At 39.9% G+C, this 21,238-nt stretch overlaps 1 protein-coding gene across 1 annotated transcript in view; it reads right to left on the bottom strand.

Annotated features, from left to right (window-relative positions):
• PDK3 (pyruvate dehydrogenase kinase 3) overlaps positions 1-21,238 on the bottom strand; it is a 54,478-nt gene that overhangs the window by 19,035 nt on the left and 14,205 nt on the right. Inside the window, exons 2-4 of the mRNA XM_085210559.1 lie at positions 17,540-17,681; positions 6,121-6,192; positions 73-257 (exon numbers count right to left, since the gene is read on the bottom strand). Of these exons, the coding sequence (XP_085066685.1) occupies positions 73-257; positions 6,121-6,192; positions 17,540-17,681 (399 nt within the window). The remainder of the gene's footprint in view (positions 1-72; positions 258-6,120; positions 6,193-17,539; positions 17,682-21,238) is intronic.

A 21,238-nucleotide genomic window follows, 5' to 3' on the forward strand; every position in this document is an offset into this window, starting at 1 on the left:
AAACAAAAGATATGGCTTCAGGATTACAAGCAATAACTGAAGCTCTTAAAGATGAAATAAGCGATTACTTACTGTGTTGGTTAATAAGCATACGGAAAGAGATGCGGTTGGTGTAGAATCTATCTAGAAAATACTGGATGTTACTGCTAACAAATGGGTCAAAGCCATATTTTTCCTTGTATTCAATCACCCCTTGCGCCATGGTTGGAACCACATCATTGTGTCTGTTCCTGACTTTAATTAAAACGTCTAAAAAGCTAGAAGAAAGAAAATTATAAACAGATTGTTAAAGATTTAATTAAACTCTGTCTCTTATTTCTGTTTTCAACTCTCTACAGCATAACCATTTTATCTATTTACTTTCCCACCCAGTAAATAAAATATAGTTGTACCCAAACAAGCTTATTTAAAGGGAAGTCTTACATCAAGATGTCACACACAAGATCTGTGAAAAATTTATTGCCTCAAGTTATTTCTCCCCAAAATGTTTCTTTAAAATAAGTATCTTCACTGCTAACAGAAGATTTCCTTACAACCACAGTCACACGCATCATGGTAACTCATTTTTCTGCAAGTAACAGTAGCTGGTAGATTGGAGAGGTGATTCAGACAAAACAACTTCCCTTCACAGTTTCCTGACAAGTTCACACTTTGTGCTTTCTTCCTAACACTCCACCCCGTGCTGTGTAATTTCTGAACGCGTTTCTTTACCTGGCATCTATTCTGACGTCTGAATGCTGGGATAAGTGTTATCTGTGTGACTTCTGTTCAGTTTCATTTTACACCACTGGATGGCAGAACACATACAACAGTGCTCAGAATGACTCTTCTCCCTCTGGCAGTTTGGGGGAAGTTTGAGAATATCTCTTGCATTGTTTTTAACCAGCACTTCTCTTGGAGAGTTTTTGTTCCTCCTGCCAAGGCAGCTGAACACCTACCACTTTCAAAGTGCTCATACTCTTTATTCCACACACAAACTCATGCATACTTTATGTATTAATAGCTTTCCAATGCCTAGACACGGAAAATCAGTGCTACTCAGTCAGTGCTGCATTCTCTAATGCTAAATATTGGCACCATAACAATCACAATTTTGTTTAAAAAAAAAATCCTCACATGCAGTTTTTAAAAGAAAGGAAATTTGTTGTGCAATGTCTACACGAGCACATTTAACTTTGTTTTTTTTTTTTTTTTTAAAGCTAACTATAAAGCACTCAGTAGATTTATACCAAACACGGAAAAGAAATGTGTTAATTATTTGTATCAAAAGTAAAATATGCACCAACTAAGGAAGGAAGAGTAAGGTCGCCAAAAGTTAAAAAAAAAAAAAAAGTATCAGCTAGTCACCTTGTCTAATGCAGATGTAAAGCAGATGTTTCCTTCCTTTTCATAACCAGACAGCTGAGCCAATCATTTGATAGCAAACCATACTACTCTTAACTAGTGAGTGATCTGCTTTTAAAATGATTTTTCCCCTATACACTGCCAGCTCCAAAGAAATGGAAGATTAATATTCAGTAACTTTTCCATCATTCTTGGTCTGATCATCTCATTTTCCCATATATTAACAAAGAATTCAGTAGTCTTTATACACTGTTTTGCTGCATATAAAAGGAGAAGTCTGAATTGCCTAATTTCCCAGTTTAAAGACTTCCACGTGGCTGTTCCCTATTACTTGCCAATCTTTCTTGAAATGTACTGTTCAATATCCTTATTGGGATCTGGATGAGGGGACTGAATGCTCCCTCGGTGAGTTTGCAGATGACACCAAGTTCAGAGGAACTGTTGATCTGCCTGGGGGTAGCGAGGCCCTGCAGAGGGATCTGGACCGGCTGGATCGCTGGGCTGAGGCCAGTGGGATGAGGTTCAACAAGGCCAAGTTCTGGGTCCTGCATTTCAGTCACAACAACCTCAGGCTACAGGCTTGGGGCAGAGTGGCTGGAAGATGGTGTGGAGGAAATGGACCTGGGAGTGTTGGTTGATGCTCGGCTGAACATGAGCCAGCAGTGTGCTCAAGTAGCCAAGAAGGTGAATGGCTTCCTGGCTTGTATCAGAAATACTGATGCCAGCAGGAGCAGGAGAGTGATCATCTCTCTGTACTCAGCATCTGTGAGGCTGTACCTTGAGTGTTGTGTTCTGGGTCCCTCACTACAAGAAAGACATTGAGGCCCTGAAGCTTGCTCAGAGAAGGGCAGAGAAACTGTGAAGGGTCTGGAGCACAAGTCTTATGGGAAGCTGCTGAGGGAGCTGGGATCGTTCAGTCTGGAGAAGAGGAGGCTTATCCCCTTTTAAAGGGGAGACCTTATCACTCTCTATAACTGCCTGAAAAGAGATTGTGGTGAGGTGGGGGTTGGCCTTTTCTCTTGCATAACTACCAATATGACAAGAGAGCATGGCCTTAAGTTGTGTCAGGGGAGGTTCAGGCTGGACATTAGGAAATACTTCTCTGAAAGAGTGGTTAGACACTGGAATGGGCTGCCCAGGAAGATGGTAGAACAACCATCACTGGTAGTGATCAAGAAACGTTTTGATGTTGTACTAAGTGACATCTGTACTAAGTGATGTAAGTACTAAGTAACTAAGTGGAACATATTGCTGATAGGTGGACAGTTGGACTGGATGATGTTGGAGGTCTTTTCCAACCTTGGTGATTCTAAGATTCTAAGAAATATTTTAACAAGTTTGAAAACCCTTTATTAACTCCTAATCCTGTGTGATTTGTAACCACTGAGCTTTCTAGACTAGTGCCTAGCTGTTGTCATCATGCTTCCTCTCTGTTTCAAAGCAACAAGACTGGCGTGAAACCTCAATGAGAAAAAGTTACAATCATATCTAAAAGACAACAAGTGACAGCACCCTCTACTACGTGCTACTGGCAAACAGCTTTGCTTTTTATTTTTAAGTAGTTCCACTACCCACAGGAACATGCTTACATGTTCCACAAGGGTAAGTCAGTCACTGTCATCCTGCTATTGAAGGGTTCAAATGCACAATGTGTGTGTGAATGGCAAAGAAAGGGCTAGGATGTTTACTTGTTACAGATTGGCACATCATAGCTTATAGTGTGTGAATGCATACAGTAAAGGAATCTTTCACTACTGCAATGATAGATAGGCTCCTATTCTATCTTCAAAGATAGTTGAGTTCATTCAAGCCCTTCCATTAAATAGATGCTTTAAAGGACCAACCATATCAAACTATGCATGCATATTTCAAAGCAGCAGGGCAGAAACTGTCACACATTTCCTTAATCTTATCACTCACTCCTTACCCACTTCTTGTCCTGCAAACAACTGGAAGGCATTTGAAGCTTTCACTGGACCCACAAATCATAGAAGAGTATATAATGAAATTTTTATGCTGCTCACAGGGATTGCTTGAGAAAAATAAACTGCAGAATAGCTCTGAAAGTTTTATTTAGCAATAAATCTTTGGAAAAATTCAGTGCGCTGCATTTATACAACTACAATGAATAAACAACACAGTTGGTTTGACAGATGAGAAATTACTAATATGAAGATACTATAGTCAAATAGCATCACTGGCTTCTACAGTAACAAAAAAATGTTTGTTACCATAGCTGTTAAATAAATTAAGTCTGCTATTAAATAAAGTCTATAAACTTCTGCAAAGATAATTCATGAATGTCACCACACAAGTTATTTAACTCCCAAGTGACTGTTCATATCATTCTGCCTCACTCTGTCGTTACAGTGAAAGAAAAATTAAAAAAAAAAAAATCACAAGGACAAAAGGAAATTTTTGCTATGCCTATTTTATAGATGCAGTCTGAAAAACTGAAAAAAAAGCCATGAGTAGACAGTAAAAAAATTCTTTTTAAATAGAACCAGCATGCAATTATTACTAGCAGTTTTTCATTAACCACTCTTTTTAACTCAGTAGTAGCAGGTAGCTGAGCACCTCCAGAAACAAACTAAGTTCACCCTCTGACAGACTTCTCTACTACAAAGTGCAACAGTTTTCCAAGTGCAAAACACTGACTGATACAGCATGTCATATGGTTTTCAAGTAACAAAATGGTATGTTCTTATTCTTAGTTACTGCAGCATTTATTTATTTAAAATTGCTAAAAGAGGAACTACTACTACTACTGATATCGACTTCTGATATTTTAATCTTTATACTGCAGAAAGGAAAGTTATCTTTGTTTACTTAGTTTCTTCTGTGTGCATTATCTGTAGACATATTCACAGTGTATTATTTCGTTTACTGTCAATTCTAGAACACTTCCTCTGATGTTCTCCCATCACAAAGGGAGAAAAGAATCATTGAAGAAGCTCATAGGTACAGGGTGTGCAGTGTTTTCTGAATGCCTTTAATGAACATCACTTTTTACAAGCCTTCTACATATGAAAAGACAGAATTTGCTTTGTATATCTGGATGCACACTGACAGCATGGAAAGTTTCAAACACTTCTGCCAGCTTACAACCAAATGGAAACACTGTCCTAATGCTTCTGCAATCACACTATTTGACAGAAGTGTAGAAAGGCTTCCCACCTGAAGCTGGAGGAAAGATGTTTGTGTCACCAAAACCAAAGTAACCCAAGCTTTCCCTGTATGCCCATACTACTGGCAGCAACAGCAGTCTGCCAATGTTGCATGTCTTCATCCAGTCTAGTAATCAGGAGAATCTAGTAAGGAAACTGAAGTACCTCTGAACCTCTGTAACACAGAAATCCTGTGACAAATATCCCATTGAAATATTTTTCCAGTGTTTGCAGAAGGTAACACTCATTAACATTCATCCTTCCTCATATTTATACACTAAGTGCAGAGAATTAGGGTCACCCTGGTAAGCTATTTCTCCAGCATTAGCACTGGTTTAGTTTTATTTGTTCTGTTCCCCACTTCTGTCATGTTGGCTCTGCTGTCTTTGTGGTGCTACAGTTTGGGGTCTGATAAGGATAAGAGAGAGCCATTTCTCCATTAGAACAATTTCCCAACTCACTTCATTACACTGCTTCACAAACAGCGCATAGATAACATCTATAATCCTGTAACACTGATAGGTAAAGTGAATTTCTCAAAAAGAAACCCTGGACTCTTAGAATACCCTAAGCAGGTTCCACAGGTGAGGAGAGAGATGACAGCCAGAGGACAGTTTTACATTCACCTATCTGTCATTCCACCATTTAGAATAGCATTAATTGAAGATCTACTGACAACACTGACTCTTCACACACCTCACCCTCCAAAGCCATGTAATGCAGTCAAGGGGCTGGCTGTCACACACAAACACCACACTACTGCAAGAGGTCAAAACTCTGAATCAGTCTGAAATTGATTACGTGCTTGAAATCATTCCTGAGGATCCTGGAGACATTAAGCCCAACTCAGCTCTGAGCAGTGAAGGGTTAAGTGATATATCCACACATTTACTAAAGAGCATCAGAAAGCCAAAAAGCCATGAGGCAGCTGGAAAGAATATAAATAACAGTTTGTAGGAGTGCCTCACGCAAACTGAAGAAGGCACCACTGCTCTGTTCTATCCAAGATGAGTTTGCTCCTGCTCTAACATTCTTAATGATCACTTTGAAGTGACAAAACATGTGTAATAAGCAGCTCTGGGTCATTTAAAAAAAAATCTGGTAGATCTGCAAACTGCAGCATCAAAGTCCACTTCTCAAGACTGGGACGTGCAGTGTGGATATCAAACCTATCTAAAAGAGCACTTCAGCTCCTTTTACTCTCTCTCGTGCAACTGTTACCTTGTAAGTGACAACAAAAACTTAAGTTTACCTTAATCAACTAAAATGACCAGGGTGCTCATTCCATTATCAAAAATCTGTTCCTCTAAGTCTTAATGTTGTTTTTGTTTTTGACAGCTTGAGGCTGACACCAAATTCAGCTCCCAAACAAAAGCTCCTAGAGTGTTAATGGGCCAGAAATACTTCAATTCAGGCAAGTCTCACATCTTGTGATAGTAATTAAACTAAAGGAAGAAAAGGTAGAGGTCTAAGTCATCTGGTACCACACAGGACACTACAAAGGGCAGCAACGTGATTCTTCCTTACAATTAAGGTCACTATTATCCTACGGTACAATAAAAAACAAAACATTTTAAAATAAACTGTCACGAGGAAATAAATTACTCACTCATCCAGAACATGAGGATCCTCAGGACTTTTATTTTCATATTCTAAAAGCTCAAGGAAACTCTGCATGTACCTGAAACAAGCAAAGATAATAAAGTAGTAGTTAAAATAATTAAACCTAAATTGCTTTGAATTTTTACTTAAGTTTTAAGGCCACACAATCTAATCTAAAATAACAGAAGTATAGCACATTTGTCTGCAAAGGCTGAGATTTGCAAAGACAGCATGAACAAAGAGAAACAGAGCAAACAAAATACATTATTTTTAATTAAAAGTTACTGTGCTGAATTAAAAACTACATTTTACGACCCTACAGTCCACAATCCAGGAAAACAAATCACGTTTTAGTTTAGACATTCAGTGAAAACCAAGTAACTACGGATGCTTAGAGCCATGGAGGTACTGTGCAGGTCCCAAAGAAGACTAAGGGCAACGTACCACTCATCACTAACACGGCTGGCCTGCTTCGTAGGAAAGCCACCTAAACATCGCCATTTCACAATGCTCGTCCGGAGGGCAAAGTATCACTCTCAGGAGCAGATGTACTTCATAATACAGATGTGGCTTTACAGATTAGAGAATTTGGAACTATTTCTTCAAGTAAATCACACAAGGTATCAATCACACATAAAGAATAGGGTTTTGACATTATCAGAAGGAGCTGCCACTCCTGTACATAAAAACTCAAAGAAAGGCCCAACTGGCTAAAACAAGCAAAAGAGAGAAGAAATAACTTTAAAGAGTAATTAACTCTTTAATGAATGAAACTTCACCCAACATTTTCAAGTTGCAATCATGTTTACAACAACATTGCTGTCCACGTATGGGGCCAACCCCAGACAACACATATGGAATGCCCTGTCCCTGAAAACTTTCAAGTAAGGCTGGATAAGGCCCTGGACCTGATACACCTGGTATTTTGCAGGGGAGTTGGATTAGATGGCCTTCAGAGGTTCCTTCCAACCCTAAGGATTCTATGATTATGTGACTCTAACTCCCCCCAGAACCATATACTGCTACTCCATTTCTCATTTCAGCTTCAGTCATAGCAAATAGTGCAACTGGTATGCTGAAAGATTTCTTTTATACTTTTTTGTTGGGGATTTTGCTTAGTTTTAATCTGGATCAGTAACTCAACTTACCTCAATTGATAGACCCAAAATAGAAGAATGCACACAGCAAAAAGACTGTCAGCAGAACGTGGCTAGGACTATTGATGTCAGTAGCAGTGCATACCCTACCACTAAATCAGCATCTTACATGTGAATGCCTCAATTTGGTAACTGTTTTAGGGCATCACTGATGGGAAAAGAAACAAGTTTTTTTTGGTGAACATTACACAGAGTTATTTCAAAGTGAGTGTCAGATTACAATGCCAGACACTGAAGGGAATCTCATCAGAACAAACATAATGCAACTCCACCCATTAGAAACCCAGCTTTCCTCCTAATATTTAATCTGTATCTCCCCTCTCGTAGCTTAAAACCATTCTCCCTCAACCTATCACTGTATGCCCCTGTAAAAAGTCAGTCTTCCTCCCATTTAAAAGCAAGCTTAGGGAAAGCGTTGAGAATTGTTACGAAAGCCTTTACTAGTGATCAGAACCAACACTTGAAGTTACATATGAAATGGTACCAAAATGCTTTGAGCACCGTCAGGATTGTTATTCTGTATCAGCCCTACTGGAATCAAGAGAAGGGAACACAACAGGAAAGCCACTGCAACTGAAAGTGATGAAAAACAGCAACGGAAGACAGGGAAGAGGCAACTGTGCTGGGCCGACTCCAGCTAACAGCAAATTATGCACACTGCTGCTTCTCATTCTCCTCTCCTGCTGGTTGGGGCAAAAATAGAAAGAAGGCAAAAAGACTCCTGAAAGGAGGTTGTGGCAAGGTAGGCGTCAGCCTCTTCTCCCTCATAGCCAGCAATGGGACTGGAAGGAATTGCTTCAAGTTGCACCAGAGGAGATTCTTCTCCAAATTTGTCATCAGACACTGAAATGGACTGCCCAGGGAGGTGGTGGAGTCACCATCCCCGGAGGTGCTCAACAAACATTTAGATGTTGTAATAAGGGACATGGTTTAATCGGAAATATTGTGCCAGGCGGACGGTTGGACTGGATGATCTTGGAGATCTGTTCTGGTGATTCTGTGACTAACAGGTTAAGATAATGACAGTTTGATAAGGAAAACAAAAGTTGCAAGTTAAAAAAAAAAATAAAAGAAGAATTAATTCACTATTTCTCCCATCAGTATGCAGATGTTCAGCCACATCCAGGGATGCAGAGCCTCAGCATGCACAATGATTGCTAGGAAATACGCACCTAATAACCAGTAGCATCCCCTTTTCTTCCTCCTTTGAGCTCTTACTGCTAAGCACAAAGCCATATTGTAACACTGAATATTCCTTCAGAAACCTCAAATGAGCTGTCCAAACTGTGTCCCCTTCCAACATACACTCTGGGGTGGGGACAGGGTAGAATGAGGAAAAAGAGACTGTTTTGACAGCACAGAAGCACTGCTCAGTAACAGCCAACACCCTGGTGTGTCACCAACACCATTTTAGATGCAAATTCAAAGCACGGCACTATATGTTGGCTGCTATGAAGAAAGTTAATCCTATCCAGCCAAGTTACAGCAAAATAACGGAGGTCTGTTCTATAAAGTGTTGAAAATTGAACATTCTCCTATTTCCCCACCAGAGCACGAATATTCTTTGAAAACCCACTTGTGGACAATGATTATAGTGTTGCAGAAACCTATACACAGAGGACAAGAAGTGCAACTGAGGTTACATGGGACTGAAGCCACTACCCTGTGAGGAGAGGCTGAGAGAGCTGGGACTGCTCAGACTGAACAAGAGTAAGCTTGGGGGGAGGGGGGAAAAGGGTGAGAAATCTCATTATTCTCTATAATTTCCTGAAGGAAGGGTGCAAAGAGAACAGAGCCAGGCTCTTTTCAGCAGTGCCCAGCATTAGGACCAGAAGCAATGGGCATAAACTAGAACAAAAGAGGGTCCCTCTGAACACCAAGTAGCACTTCTACACTGTGTGGGCAATGTAGTCCTGACACAGACTGCCCAGAGGCTGTGGAGTCTCCTCCTTGGAGATCTCCAAAAGCTGCCTGGACATCCGCCTGGGTACCCTGCTCAGGTAGGGACTGGATTACATGGTATCCAGGGGGTTGCCTCCCAACTCAGCCATTCTGTAACAAGGTTATCATGCAGAACAGTGTAAGGAAGTGAAAGTTTGTCCATGGAAGTCACATAAACCTTCAGAAACAATCCAGGACTACTCCAATGGAGGTGATCTTAGGCTAAAATAAGAAATTTCACCACATAGAGTAATATTTTCAACATGGTCAGCATAGTTATACTAGGTCCTGTCACACTGATTTTTATTTTTTACTAACACCATCAAAAATAACTACAGAACTGCATTGTTGCTTGTCTGTTCCATGTCTGAGAAGTACTTGATGTCTCTGCTTATCTTAAAAGTTGTTCTTTTAAAATGCTAGAAGAGTATTAATTCAGAAACACCTCTGCAACATACATATTTGATCCATAACCCGCTGAAAATGTTTCTGAAAAGTATAATATTTTCCAATTTGAAAGATACTAAAGTAGATCTACTGACACAGGGACTGATGAGTATGTACTATGTGGAGGATAGAGAGGCAGGGGAAGAGCCATCAAGACTGTCAGCTGAAGGAGGGACTTGGTTTCTGAAAAAGTGAATGAGAATAATTTCCTCTGAGAACGCGTCCTTATATGCACTCTCATATTATTAATCCTCATGGGAAAATAGCCACTTTACTTGCAGAACTCTACTGCTTCATTTGCGAGGCTTAATGTATAACAGATGTACAAGCACCCTCATTTACTAGAAGGAATGGCCTCAAGCTGTGCGAGGGGAGATTCAGGTTGGATGTTGGGAAATACTTCTCCGAAACAGTGGGCAGGCACTGGAACAGAAGGAGCCCAAGGAGGTGGTGGAGTCACTGACCCTGGAAGAACCCAAGTAACGTTTAGATGTTGTACTGTGGGATATGGTCTAGTGGGAAATGTTGGTGATAGTGGACGGTTGGACTGGATAATCTTAGAGGTCTTTTCCAGCCTCGGTAATTCTACGATTTCTTTGAAGAAGTACGTTTTTTTCAACATTATCTTCCTCATATGAATCAAGATCAATCAAGCTAATCACAGGTAAGGATGAAAAAAGGTACAATTATTACAGTTAGCAAAACATAGTTAAACATAGTTAAAATATAATTAAAGTAATCTCCAAAATGAAAGATGGAGAGAATGGCAGTCAAAGCAACAAGACAATTCCAGACAGAAGTTCAATCCAATCAAACCTTTCAGAAGATCAGCTTTCTACTCTTTGCCAGACAAGGGAACCTCATGCAGAAGGAATGCTTGACACACATTCTTGTGGCCAGTTTTCCCACAGATTTAGTGAATACGTGATTTTCTTGCAACCAGTCTTTGCTACCTTCTTTATTCACCATTATCCTGATGATCAGAATGCATCTAAAGACTGATCTGGCAACCCATGATTGTCAGTAAGAAATTTGAGACTTCTGGGTATACAAAGATACCACCCTCCCTATGGTGTCCTTTTCTTGTAAATACAGTTAGGAATGAAAAAAACAGCAATCAAGATCACCAAGACTGTCAGAATGGACTAGTTCCTTCATGATATATTACAGCCCATAGCAAACAAGAAAGCTAGGATCATCCTATGTAATTAAGCACTCGCTGTCTTAATTTTCTGTGTGTGTGTGTGTGTGGTAAAAGAAAAACAGGAAATTATTTAATTCTAAACAGAAAAGTAATTTACCCAGAAAACACCTGCCTGTTTCTGTGAAGGAGTCATCTTCTGTTTCTTGAATATAGGTTGATCTCTTGGATTTCAATGACTGTGTCTAAGTTAGCATCTAAATCTAGGACAGAAGCATGGTTTTGAAATGAATTCCCCAATAACCTTCCCTTAATTGCACTGCAGATCTACAAAGTGGTTTTGGCACTAAAAATCAGGTTCTTCTCAGAAGAAACTACACTAGAAGCTTCTATAGATGAACATAAAGGTGTCAAAGACAATATAGCTGTCATGATCTGAACCAATGAATGTGTCGAACTGGTTTGAAGCTTTCCAGCACAGGCACAGCACAGTATGTGCAAAGAGACACATTAAACTGTCATAAGTACCCTCCACATTGTAGAGCATTTCTTATGTTATAGAAAGGGTCAAATGCTGTGTCAGTACATTTGTTCAAAAACCACACCTTCCCTCCTCATGCTTTCCTCCCTCATCTTTTCAAATCTTCTTCCTGTTCAGAAACCCTTTCCCTTCCTGCTTCCATCTATGCAGCCACTCTAATTGTTTTATGGACATCTGTGTTTCTTTTTTGTGCCCTCCCTATTTTCCTCTTACCCTCAGTATAGGCTTTTTTTTGTGAAAGCAGCAGCCTTCTGCCTTTCAAAAAACCTAGGGCTTCAACTTAACTGTGCAACAAAATCAAAGACTCTTCTAGGCTGGAAATGACCTCTTAAGATCATCTAGTCCAAATCTCCAGTCAAACATGGCCAGTTAGAGCAGGCTGTTCTAGACTAAGCCCAGTTGTGTTTTGAATATCCACAGACAGACATTCCACAGCCTCTCTGGGTAACTTTCTTATAGTGTCTGATCACCCCTGCTGTAATAAAGTTATTTTTCCCTTTACATTCAGATAGAATTTCACGTGTTTTGAGTCCATCACCTCTTGTTCTTTCACTGGGGACTACTGAAAAGAGCCTATCACCCTCATCTTTATTCTCTTCTATGAATTATTTATTTGCATTGATAACATTCAATCACAAGCTTTCTCTTCTCCATGGTGAACAGCCTAACTTTCTGAACATCTTTAAGGAGATAAACAGCTCTCTGCCTCCTCCAATATGAAAGAGTCTTCAGTAAGTCTGTTTCAGAGTTGATAGAATCTCCGGTGGCACAGTAAGTGAGAGGAGGTTATTAGGAACATGTTGATCCTTGATATCATACAATATCTTGAATGCCTCGTTTCTGAAGATACAGAGTAATAACTACAGTTAAGAAGCCTCAAAGATTTTTACTAGAACCATAGCATTATTAAGGTTGGAAAAGACCACTGAGATCATCTAGCCCAACCATCAACACATCACCAGCACGTCCTCTAACCATGCCCTTCAATGCCACATCTACACAGTTCTTGAACATCTTCAGGGACAGTGACTACACCACCTCCCCAGGCAGCCTGTTCCAATGTTTTACCACTTTTTCTGAGAAGAGATTTTTCCTAATATCCAACCTGAACCTACCCTGGTGCAACCTAAGGTCGTTCCCAGAAGAGGCAGACCCCCACCTCACCATAACCTCCTTTCAGGCAGTCAGAGAGCAATCAGGTCTCCCCTGAGCCTCCTCTCCTCCAGACTGAACAATTCCAGTTCCTTCAGCCCCATAAGACTTGTGCTTCACAAGCTTTGTTGCTCTTCTTCAGACACGCTCCAGGGCCTCAACGTCTTTCTTACACCAGAACACAGCACTCAAGTTGTGGCCTCATCAGTGCCAAATACAGCGGGACAATCACCCTGCTAGCCCTGCCAACTATGCTATTTCTGATAGGTGCCAGGATGCCATTGTCCTTCGCCACCTGAGCACACTGCTGGCTAGCATTCAGCAGAGTGTCAACTAACAGCCCCAGATCTTGAGGGGTGTTAGAACACCAATCAGAAATCCTGAATATCAGCAATCCTGTACTGATGTTGAGGATAACATAGCAATGAATATTTCAGGTACTGAATGCAAGCAATACCTGATTTTTATGTTATGAGGATCTGATTGGCTGCTCACAATTATTAGCATGCTATATTTAGATGAGTACACCCTATTTGCTCATTGGAACATTGGTCCTAAGACTGCTGCCTCTGGAGTAAACAAACATTACTAACTCTAAGCTGAAGGATCAGCACTTCTGTATTACTGGAGGATTGAGTAGGGACAAGCCAAGTGTTTATCTCACGTAATGCAGGAGGTAACTGTGCAGAAAACAGTCTCAATCAGAAAGAAGATTAAAGCATGTCAACAAGAAAAAAGCTACCAAACATGGTCATCAATGCTGAGCACGAGCAGCAGGCAGAACAGGTTCTAAGGCCACTGGTTGAGCCGACAGCATAATGAAGAACTGAGAGTTTCTGAAACCAAGGGAAATTACTCAAGCTAAATGCTCTAAGCAAATCTACAAACATACTGAAGTGGTTTATCTTCAGTATCTGTGGTGATCGATAATCTATGGCACTAAGCAATGTTTTTCCTTTCAAAAGAGTTAGCAACAATATTTAGATGTCTTTCCAGTTCTGAACTGTTATTACTTTAACGCAAGATCATTAGCACAAATACCCAGCAAGTTAGAAATACAAGCTCAGAGGAAAGAATATTAACATCAAATCTAAGCCATTCAAATTTCTTCTATCACTCACTCTTTTCTAAACCCGTGGCTAAATGAAGTTGGAAAAAATGAAAAATGTAACCTTAAGTCAAACAAATCTAACCCACTGTCCAGTGCCCACAGACTACACATCTTCCAAACAGAGCTACAAATGCTGTCTTTTTTTTTTGTTGTTGTTTGATTATGATTGTTTGGTTATGATTTACATGCTCTCAAACTACTTACACCCCTTTACCCCTTACTCCTCCCCGAAAAGAGTTAAAAGCTGAAGAAACTAAGAAGTAAAAACTTGTTTAAAAGGAAATTTAAAGCCATGATGATCTATTAGTAACTTATAACTCTGTCATAACAGCAATTACAGTACAGTTTTTCCCCTAACAGTGTGGAGTCAGCAATGCATTATACCCCTATGGCAGTTAAGCTTGGTAAAGAATATCATTCCCTTTTCACACAGTTCATTTCTTTATTTGAACTTTCTTTTTATAAAGGAGCATAGGGGAGATATGGATAACTGAAGGTTTTAACTACAGGATTTACCAAGCATTGGAAATCCAAACCTGATCATATTTTAAATACACTCCAGGTAAAATTTCTACTTAGCTAGAACAAAGGAGGAAAGAATAATGGACAATTTCCTACGTTATTAGTGAATGAATGCAACAAAACAGAAATCTACAAAAAAAAAAAAAAAAAAGAAAACGGCAACACAACAAACCCATAGCCTAGATGGAAAAAGACAGTGTCAGTTATACTTTGCCATTTCTGGTGAGTCATCAAAAGCAGAAAGCAAAGCTTATGCCCTTCAAATCTGCTGTCTTTCTGGTGCTTAATTATTTAGTACAGTCCACTACAACTCACTGGGCAAGCTCTTTGGCTTCAAGCACTGTAGCTTTGTTCGTTCTCCAATTACCACAAAGTCAACTGAATTCCTGTCAGTCTGCCAAATGCAGTAATTCCAGCATGGCACATTTCATACATGAAATCACTCTAAGTGCTCATAATGCCAACTCCAGATTTAACTACCGTTCTTTTCCCCCTCCCCCAACTTTTCTTTCCACCCCCTCCAACTCACACAAGATACTTGGCTTTTCCCCCCCAGCACGAATTTCAGCAAGATTTTCCGTTAGAGTCTTTAACACCCAAGCACCGATGAGATAAAACCTATCTCCATGGTAACATAATTTTGTTAGCATAGTCTGAATGTAAAAAATAGAACAAAAACAATTATTAATCCATGAACTACAGATTTCTCTAATGTGCCTTTCCAGGAAGGGCCCAAAGTAGATAAAAGCTAGGGTTAATTAAGATGGGAATTATAGATGTGACTGAGTAGCTCATTGTGCAACCCTCACACTCATTTTTGAGTATTTTACAAGGTTACATCTTAGCTGCTGTAAGATTTTATTGCAACTATTTTTCCACATCACTTTAGTGATGATGTCCTTCTAAGCAATTCTGTCACACATCCATCTTCTACCTGCATAGCGCTTTTAGACAGAACATCCTTCCCAAAGCTGACCTATAGAAAGGGTCTTTTTTTTTTTTAGTGGAAAATTGTCCATAAGCTGTAAATCTCTAGCACGCTGCTTGCTGATCTCTTATTTGGAACCACTCCATTTTGCAGCCAAAAGACATTAAGTGCATTATTGTTTCCCTTTCTTCCCTTGCAACCTTCAGGCAAAACACACACACGTTAAGTTATAAACTGTAATGGGGACAGAGCTAATTTTTAGTTTTGTGTAGATGTAAATGCATAACTCTGCTTCGTGTTCATAGTTCTCTATGTAGGTAAAGCCAGTTTTCATCAGAAAAGAGTAGATGAGTACAAAGGAAGGACAGCTGTTCTGCTTATCCTCACTACTACACACATCAGGCTAAGGAACCTAGAAAGGAGAGAGAAAGACTACACTTTTCCTGAGCAATCATTAGTTAAATCCATGTTACACAGTGCAGTCAGGCAGCATGCTACAGGAAGAAAAGCATCCTGAGATAAATGAGAAGGCTGGAGAACAGAGTTTGCCTGCAGCAGAGTGAATATTCTCAGAAGAGTCAAGATGAAACTGCTTCACAAGAGGCCTAAGAGACTGTGAAATTCATGCAATCTTGAATGTAACTGACTGCCCAGACGCAGGACTCATGGGAAAGGATCCACGCTGCACAGTAGGTGGAGTAAGCAAGCAAAGTTCTGTCTATATAAACATCTTACTCTAGTTTAAAAGTTTAATAAAATCTACCATAAGGACTAAGAGCTTCTGAAGTTTTTGGCTGACTGATATTAATGACTATACTGGGAACTTGCAATGTAAGGCTCCAACTAATTTGGAGTCTTCTAAAAACTACATAGAAACATAGGTTCTAGTGTTAAGTGGTAGTGCAAATAAAACATAATTATGCTGGTGACAAGACAGATTACTGAAAATTGGCAAATAAACAGATGAAAAAACTATTAGTTAACTGAAGATCAAAGTCAGAGGACCACTGGGTAGGACATCTAACTGAACCTCTTCAGCATATTGAAGACACTGTCAGTTGTCTGATTTAACAGAAAACTATCAATCAACAGCTGTGATAGTATACATCACATTGTCAGATATGATACATGATTTGGATAAGTATGCTACAGTCATATTCAGAAACATTCCAGATTTAAGTTGGCAGTATCTATCACAACTATTAAACTCATCTAAAACCTCTAACCAAAGCACCTCTAAACACCTATTCAGTTCCTTTGCCAGAAATGATGCAAACTCTGCTTGGCTCTGTGTTAGCAGGGTGGAAGCCTATGCTGCAGAGCATATATTTTGACTACAGTCAGAGTCAAGTATCACACTACAGTTACTACAGAAAAATTACTTAATTCCTCCATTCATCTATATTTCACTAAAGACAGCTTCACAAGTCATCTAGATCAAAAAAGCTTGAAAAGGCCAGGATATTATCCACTCTTCTATTTGGTGTAACAGCTTCTGGTAACGTCAGACAGACACAAGCCTTCAGTCCCTGCAAGCTGCCACTTAATCATGAAGTGATTACTATTGTGTGGTGGTACTGCATTTACATTTACTTGAAGCACTTAGTCACTACGTTTGAAGCAGTCATCTAGACTGCTAATGCTGTCTCATATACAAATATATTTAAACCAAATTGTGCAATAACACATAACCTAATTTATACTTTAAGTCTGATAAAATATAAGACGATATGCAGTCCACAATTTCTTGGCTCAAGGGCTACGATGTTGGCTTTTGCAAGACATGCACCCAGCCCTTAAGCTGTTACTCACAAAGGGAAGTTGGATGTATACCTCAAACATGTTTTTATATAAATTCTTTGGATCAAACATTTGCAGGGAAAGAAACAATGAACATCCTTTGAACAAAAAAAATTTAGAGCTTACTACAAGGCAGTTGTCTCTGAAATTCGCAAATAGGTTAGCAACAAATTACTGTGGAAAAAATGGCAACATTTACCATCACACACTATTTATTAAGAAGGAAAGTATTACTTAACAAGCAACAGAATTTTGTCCTGTTCCAATGTTTTCCTCTGAACAGTAGGTTTTGTTGTTAAAGATTTAGCAGTGAGAAGGCGGCAAAAACTTGCCTTCAATATTTTTGACAGAGGAAGAGTAAGGGGAAAGGACAAGTCACGGTGTAACACAGCAAGGAATATTTAAGAAGATAACTCTTCCAGTTGCTGACCAATTCCAATGACCTGGGAGACATTACAAATTTTCATTAAAAATACTAACTTACAAAATTCTTACCTAAGATCCATAGTAGTTAACATGAGACAGAAGAAAACAAAACTTTGTTTGACCAGAAATCACATTATAAAGAATTCCAAACAAAAAACAGGCCAGCCTGTGAGGCTGAATGTAAAGCATCATATATAGCGTTAGGTTTACACTAATTTCTCAATTCACTTTAAAAAAAAAAAAAACAAACAAAAACTTACCAACTCTGCACTAGCCCAACTGAAGGCCTGTTAAGTAAGTTATCAGGCAACAAATTGACTTCTCTCATGGTGTTAGCTAGCCGCACAGGAAGTTCTTTCCGCAGAAACATGTAGGAAGTCTTCTCACATGCATTGTCACGACCTGTTATAGGGGAGGAAAAAAATACACATGTCCATTGCAGCAGATCAATTTTTAGACTCACTAGTGTCAGAAGATAGGAAAAGTCACTGGAGAGGAAAAAAGTAACTTTTTTCAGTACTCGGCTTCCCTCTCAGTCCCAACACACATTTCTGGATGCTTTTTCCTTCAGTACAAAGGATAATACTTTTGACTTTCTATGCTCACCCCCTTCTGTCAATGACATTGATTCCTTTTCCTACACTTTGAGTTTCCAACTGCCTTCATCTAGTCTCTTCATTCATTCATACAGGCTTTAACCCAGCCGGCACCTCACAAACATACCAAGGCAAAGGTACATTACAGAGAAAACTAGAAACTGTCTGTTAATCTCTGACGCTCAGCCTCTTTGATTACAGTGCCCTCTCCATTTCACATCTGCAGTACCAGACACCTCCTAACGCTCTCACATTAAAAGTTTCAGATTAGAGTTTCTCCTTATTCTTTCAAATGTCCAAGGGAAGAAACGGCTTTGCAAGAAATGGTTGTGCTGATGAAGGGCATCAAGACATAGCAAATAGAGGGAAGAGTTGATGTTGTCTCTGTGTCTGCTCTTAATTTTAGAGACATAGAAAATGCCAGCAAGGCAGAAGTTGAGCAGCTGTAAGCACCCCAGTAAAAACAATAAAAAACAAGGCAAACAAAAAACCCTCTACAGATACTCATTTACTATTCTCTATAGGGTTCCTTGGGCCTTATGTACTACTGCTGAAAACTCCAACATAACACAAACCTTTGTAACCCTTTTCATATGAAAGTTACAGTGCTACCTTTTTGTTGGTGTTATTTTTAAAAACCAAAATCATTTGCCTTTTTTGTAATTTACTTGTTAAACATAAAGAATTCCTTCTCTCAGTTCTGAGTTCTGTAGGAGCATTAGATAAAAGCTGAATCCGAGCTAGCAGTGTGCTCTGGTAGCCAAAGGGGCCAACTGAGCCCTGGGGAGCACCAGGCCCAGCAGTGCCAGCAGGCGAGAGAAGGGGCTGTCCTGCTCTGCACTGCTGCAGGCTCACCTCCAGCACTGGGTGTGGCGCTGGGTGCTACAATGTAAGGAGGACATAAAACTAACAGAGAGCATCTGAAGTAGGACTACAAAGATGGTGAAGGGTCCAGAGGGCAAGATGGGTGTGGAGCAACTGAGGTCCCTGGGCTTGCCCTGGGAAAAGCAGCAAGGTGGTGGTCCCTCCTAGAGTTGGGCTACAAGGAATTCATCAGCCAGTTGGAAGGAAAGCACACTTCTCAGAATCACATTCCAGTTCTGGAAAGCTGTAGCTGAGTATCTTTGACCTTCATTTTTAATATACTTCTACCCAGTACAATATTTTAAAAAGTGAAAACTAGCAAACAAACAATAACCACCACCCACAACTCTTCAGAAAGCAAACAAAAGACAGAGAAATAATACTACTTTGCTGCTGACCAGCTTGGAAAAATGATAAATCATTGGAGCTCCTAGCCCGAACCACAAGGACACGGCTGACAATATTCTTAAGCTAACCCAGTCACCAGCGATACATACAAAAACAAGTATATGAGAGCATGAGATGTTAAGACTCTTGGCTAATTAGTTCAGATGGGAGATCAGACCTGACTGGACACGCTTTGCAACCTTTCATAGAACTCTTCATCAAAACTAATTTTCAAGGAGTCCAGTGAAATTAACAAACAAATCCCACTCAAGTTTTACTTGTATTGAATAGTCAGCATTCTGCTTTCATCTAGAAAGACAAATCTTTTGTGATTATCACCAGTACAACCGATGCAAAACCGATGAGTGAAGGCATAACACTAGAGCAACAAATTATGTTCAAGCAAACCAGGAAGACTTAAAAGCCCTGCTAGGCACATAATCACAAAGATTTGCAATTTGAGAGACTCGAGTACAATGTAACTGGCACAATCAAGGTGCTACTTTTTAAGACAGTCCCATTATAATCAGCTGAACAGTAGAGGTATATCATTCTGCATAGGTAATATGCCTTGATGGATTAGTTCCCAATCAAACTGTAACACAAGCATGGAGGAACTCATGGAAGGATTTGGATTTCCCTTTTTTTTTTTTTTTTAATTATCTAAGCATCTTTAATCAGTGGATCATCATTACATTCTATTGGCATCAGCAGTTCCCTTACTGTTCCCCCAACAAACATCTGTGCGCCTGTTTTACATATCTGCCTTCTCACCTCTCCAATTACAAAGAAGCTCATCCTGTAAAAATTAGACAAAATAAGAACACCGTTACATTGTTGCTGTGAAGAACAGTAACAATTTCAGAGTTCAAGTCTTCAGTGCAGTCTGACACCTGCCACCCATAGAGAACGCAGCCCTTGTTTGCTCACTACTCATCCTATGGGCCGGATTTCCATGAAGAGTGGCTGGACAGCAGGAAAGAACACTCTCCACTTGGCTCACACTACACCTTCTGCACTGAGAAAAAAACTGGAATCAAGATGACAACTGCTTCTTTCCAACAGCATCTGAGAGCAAGCGTGCTAGTTTTCTAGGCAAGAGAGAGAAAAGGAATGAAAGACAGCCCAGACAGACAACAAGGAAAAAGTGGACAAGCACCCATAGCCCGTAGCAGCCTATGCAAGGACACTGAGGCCCTTCAAGGACACAGCCCCTGAGTATGTGCAAGGAAGGCTGCAAAGCTGCTGGACTGGAAAGCAGGACTGGCAGAAAAGACCCATGTCCTGTTCTCCCATAAGCAAGGGCACATTTCTACTTAATGTGTCTCACAACAGTTCTAATCAGTCTCTTTTTAAAGAGTAGCCCTGCTTTGATTTAGGTACAGAGCATTCTGGAGTCCCTTTGCACAGTCACTTCAGGAAAAGAAGTGCTATTTCAAGACTAACCTGAAGTCATTTCTCCATGAGCCCCAGTCCATCTTTCTGTTTTATGGTGTGCTGTCAGAATGCCATCTGCATAGCTGTATGTGGTTTATCTGACAGCCTCCACAGAACCACTTGAGCTTCTAGCCGAAGGCCGGTTATCTGCCTGCCAAGCAGCATGTGTTTGGGACAGAAAATGGCTACGCACTGCGTCAGCAATAATAAAGCACTCTTCAGCTTTCAAAGCATCATACCGCGTCCCAGCAGCTGCTCCTCGGCTGCTGCTCCTTATGGCAACTCCTGCACTACCACATAGATCAAAATGAGTCTCAAAAATAAAATTCAAGTCTAAGTTGTTGGGTTTTTTTTAGTATGATTTATCATACGTAAGTTCTAAAGATTTTTTCCATGAAACAGTACTCTGCTAAGTTGCAATGCCACTTCAGAGGTTTAAATTACAATGAGACTACTTAATCTTTCAAAGACTGGCTTGATTTTTGCTTTATCTGTTCCATCTTGTTTCAAAGCATACAGCTTTCCTTCTATATACATATGTTTAATCACTCCAGCTGGGTCATTACACATTGCCAGAAACAAACTTTCATGTTAAACACCAGAGGCTATATCCAGTTTCAGACCATCAATTTCAGTTCAACAGAATTTGAAGCCACACGCAGAGTTAAGGAGAAA

This window comes from Meleagris gallopavo, chromosome 1 (genome assembly GCF_905368555.1).
Source record: "Meleagris gallopavo chromosome 1, MGAL_WU_HG_1.1, whole genome shotgun sequence".
Taxonomy (NCBI): Eukaryota; Metazoa; Chordata; class Aves; order Galliformes; family Phasianidae; genus Meleagris; species Meleagris gallopavo.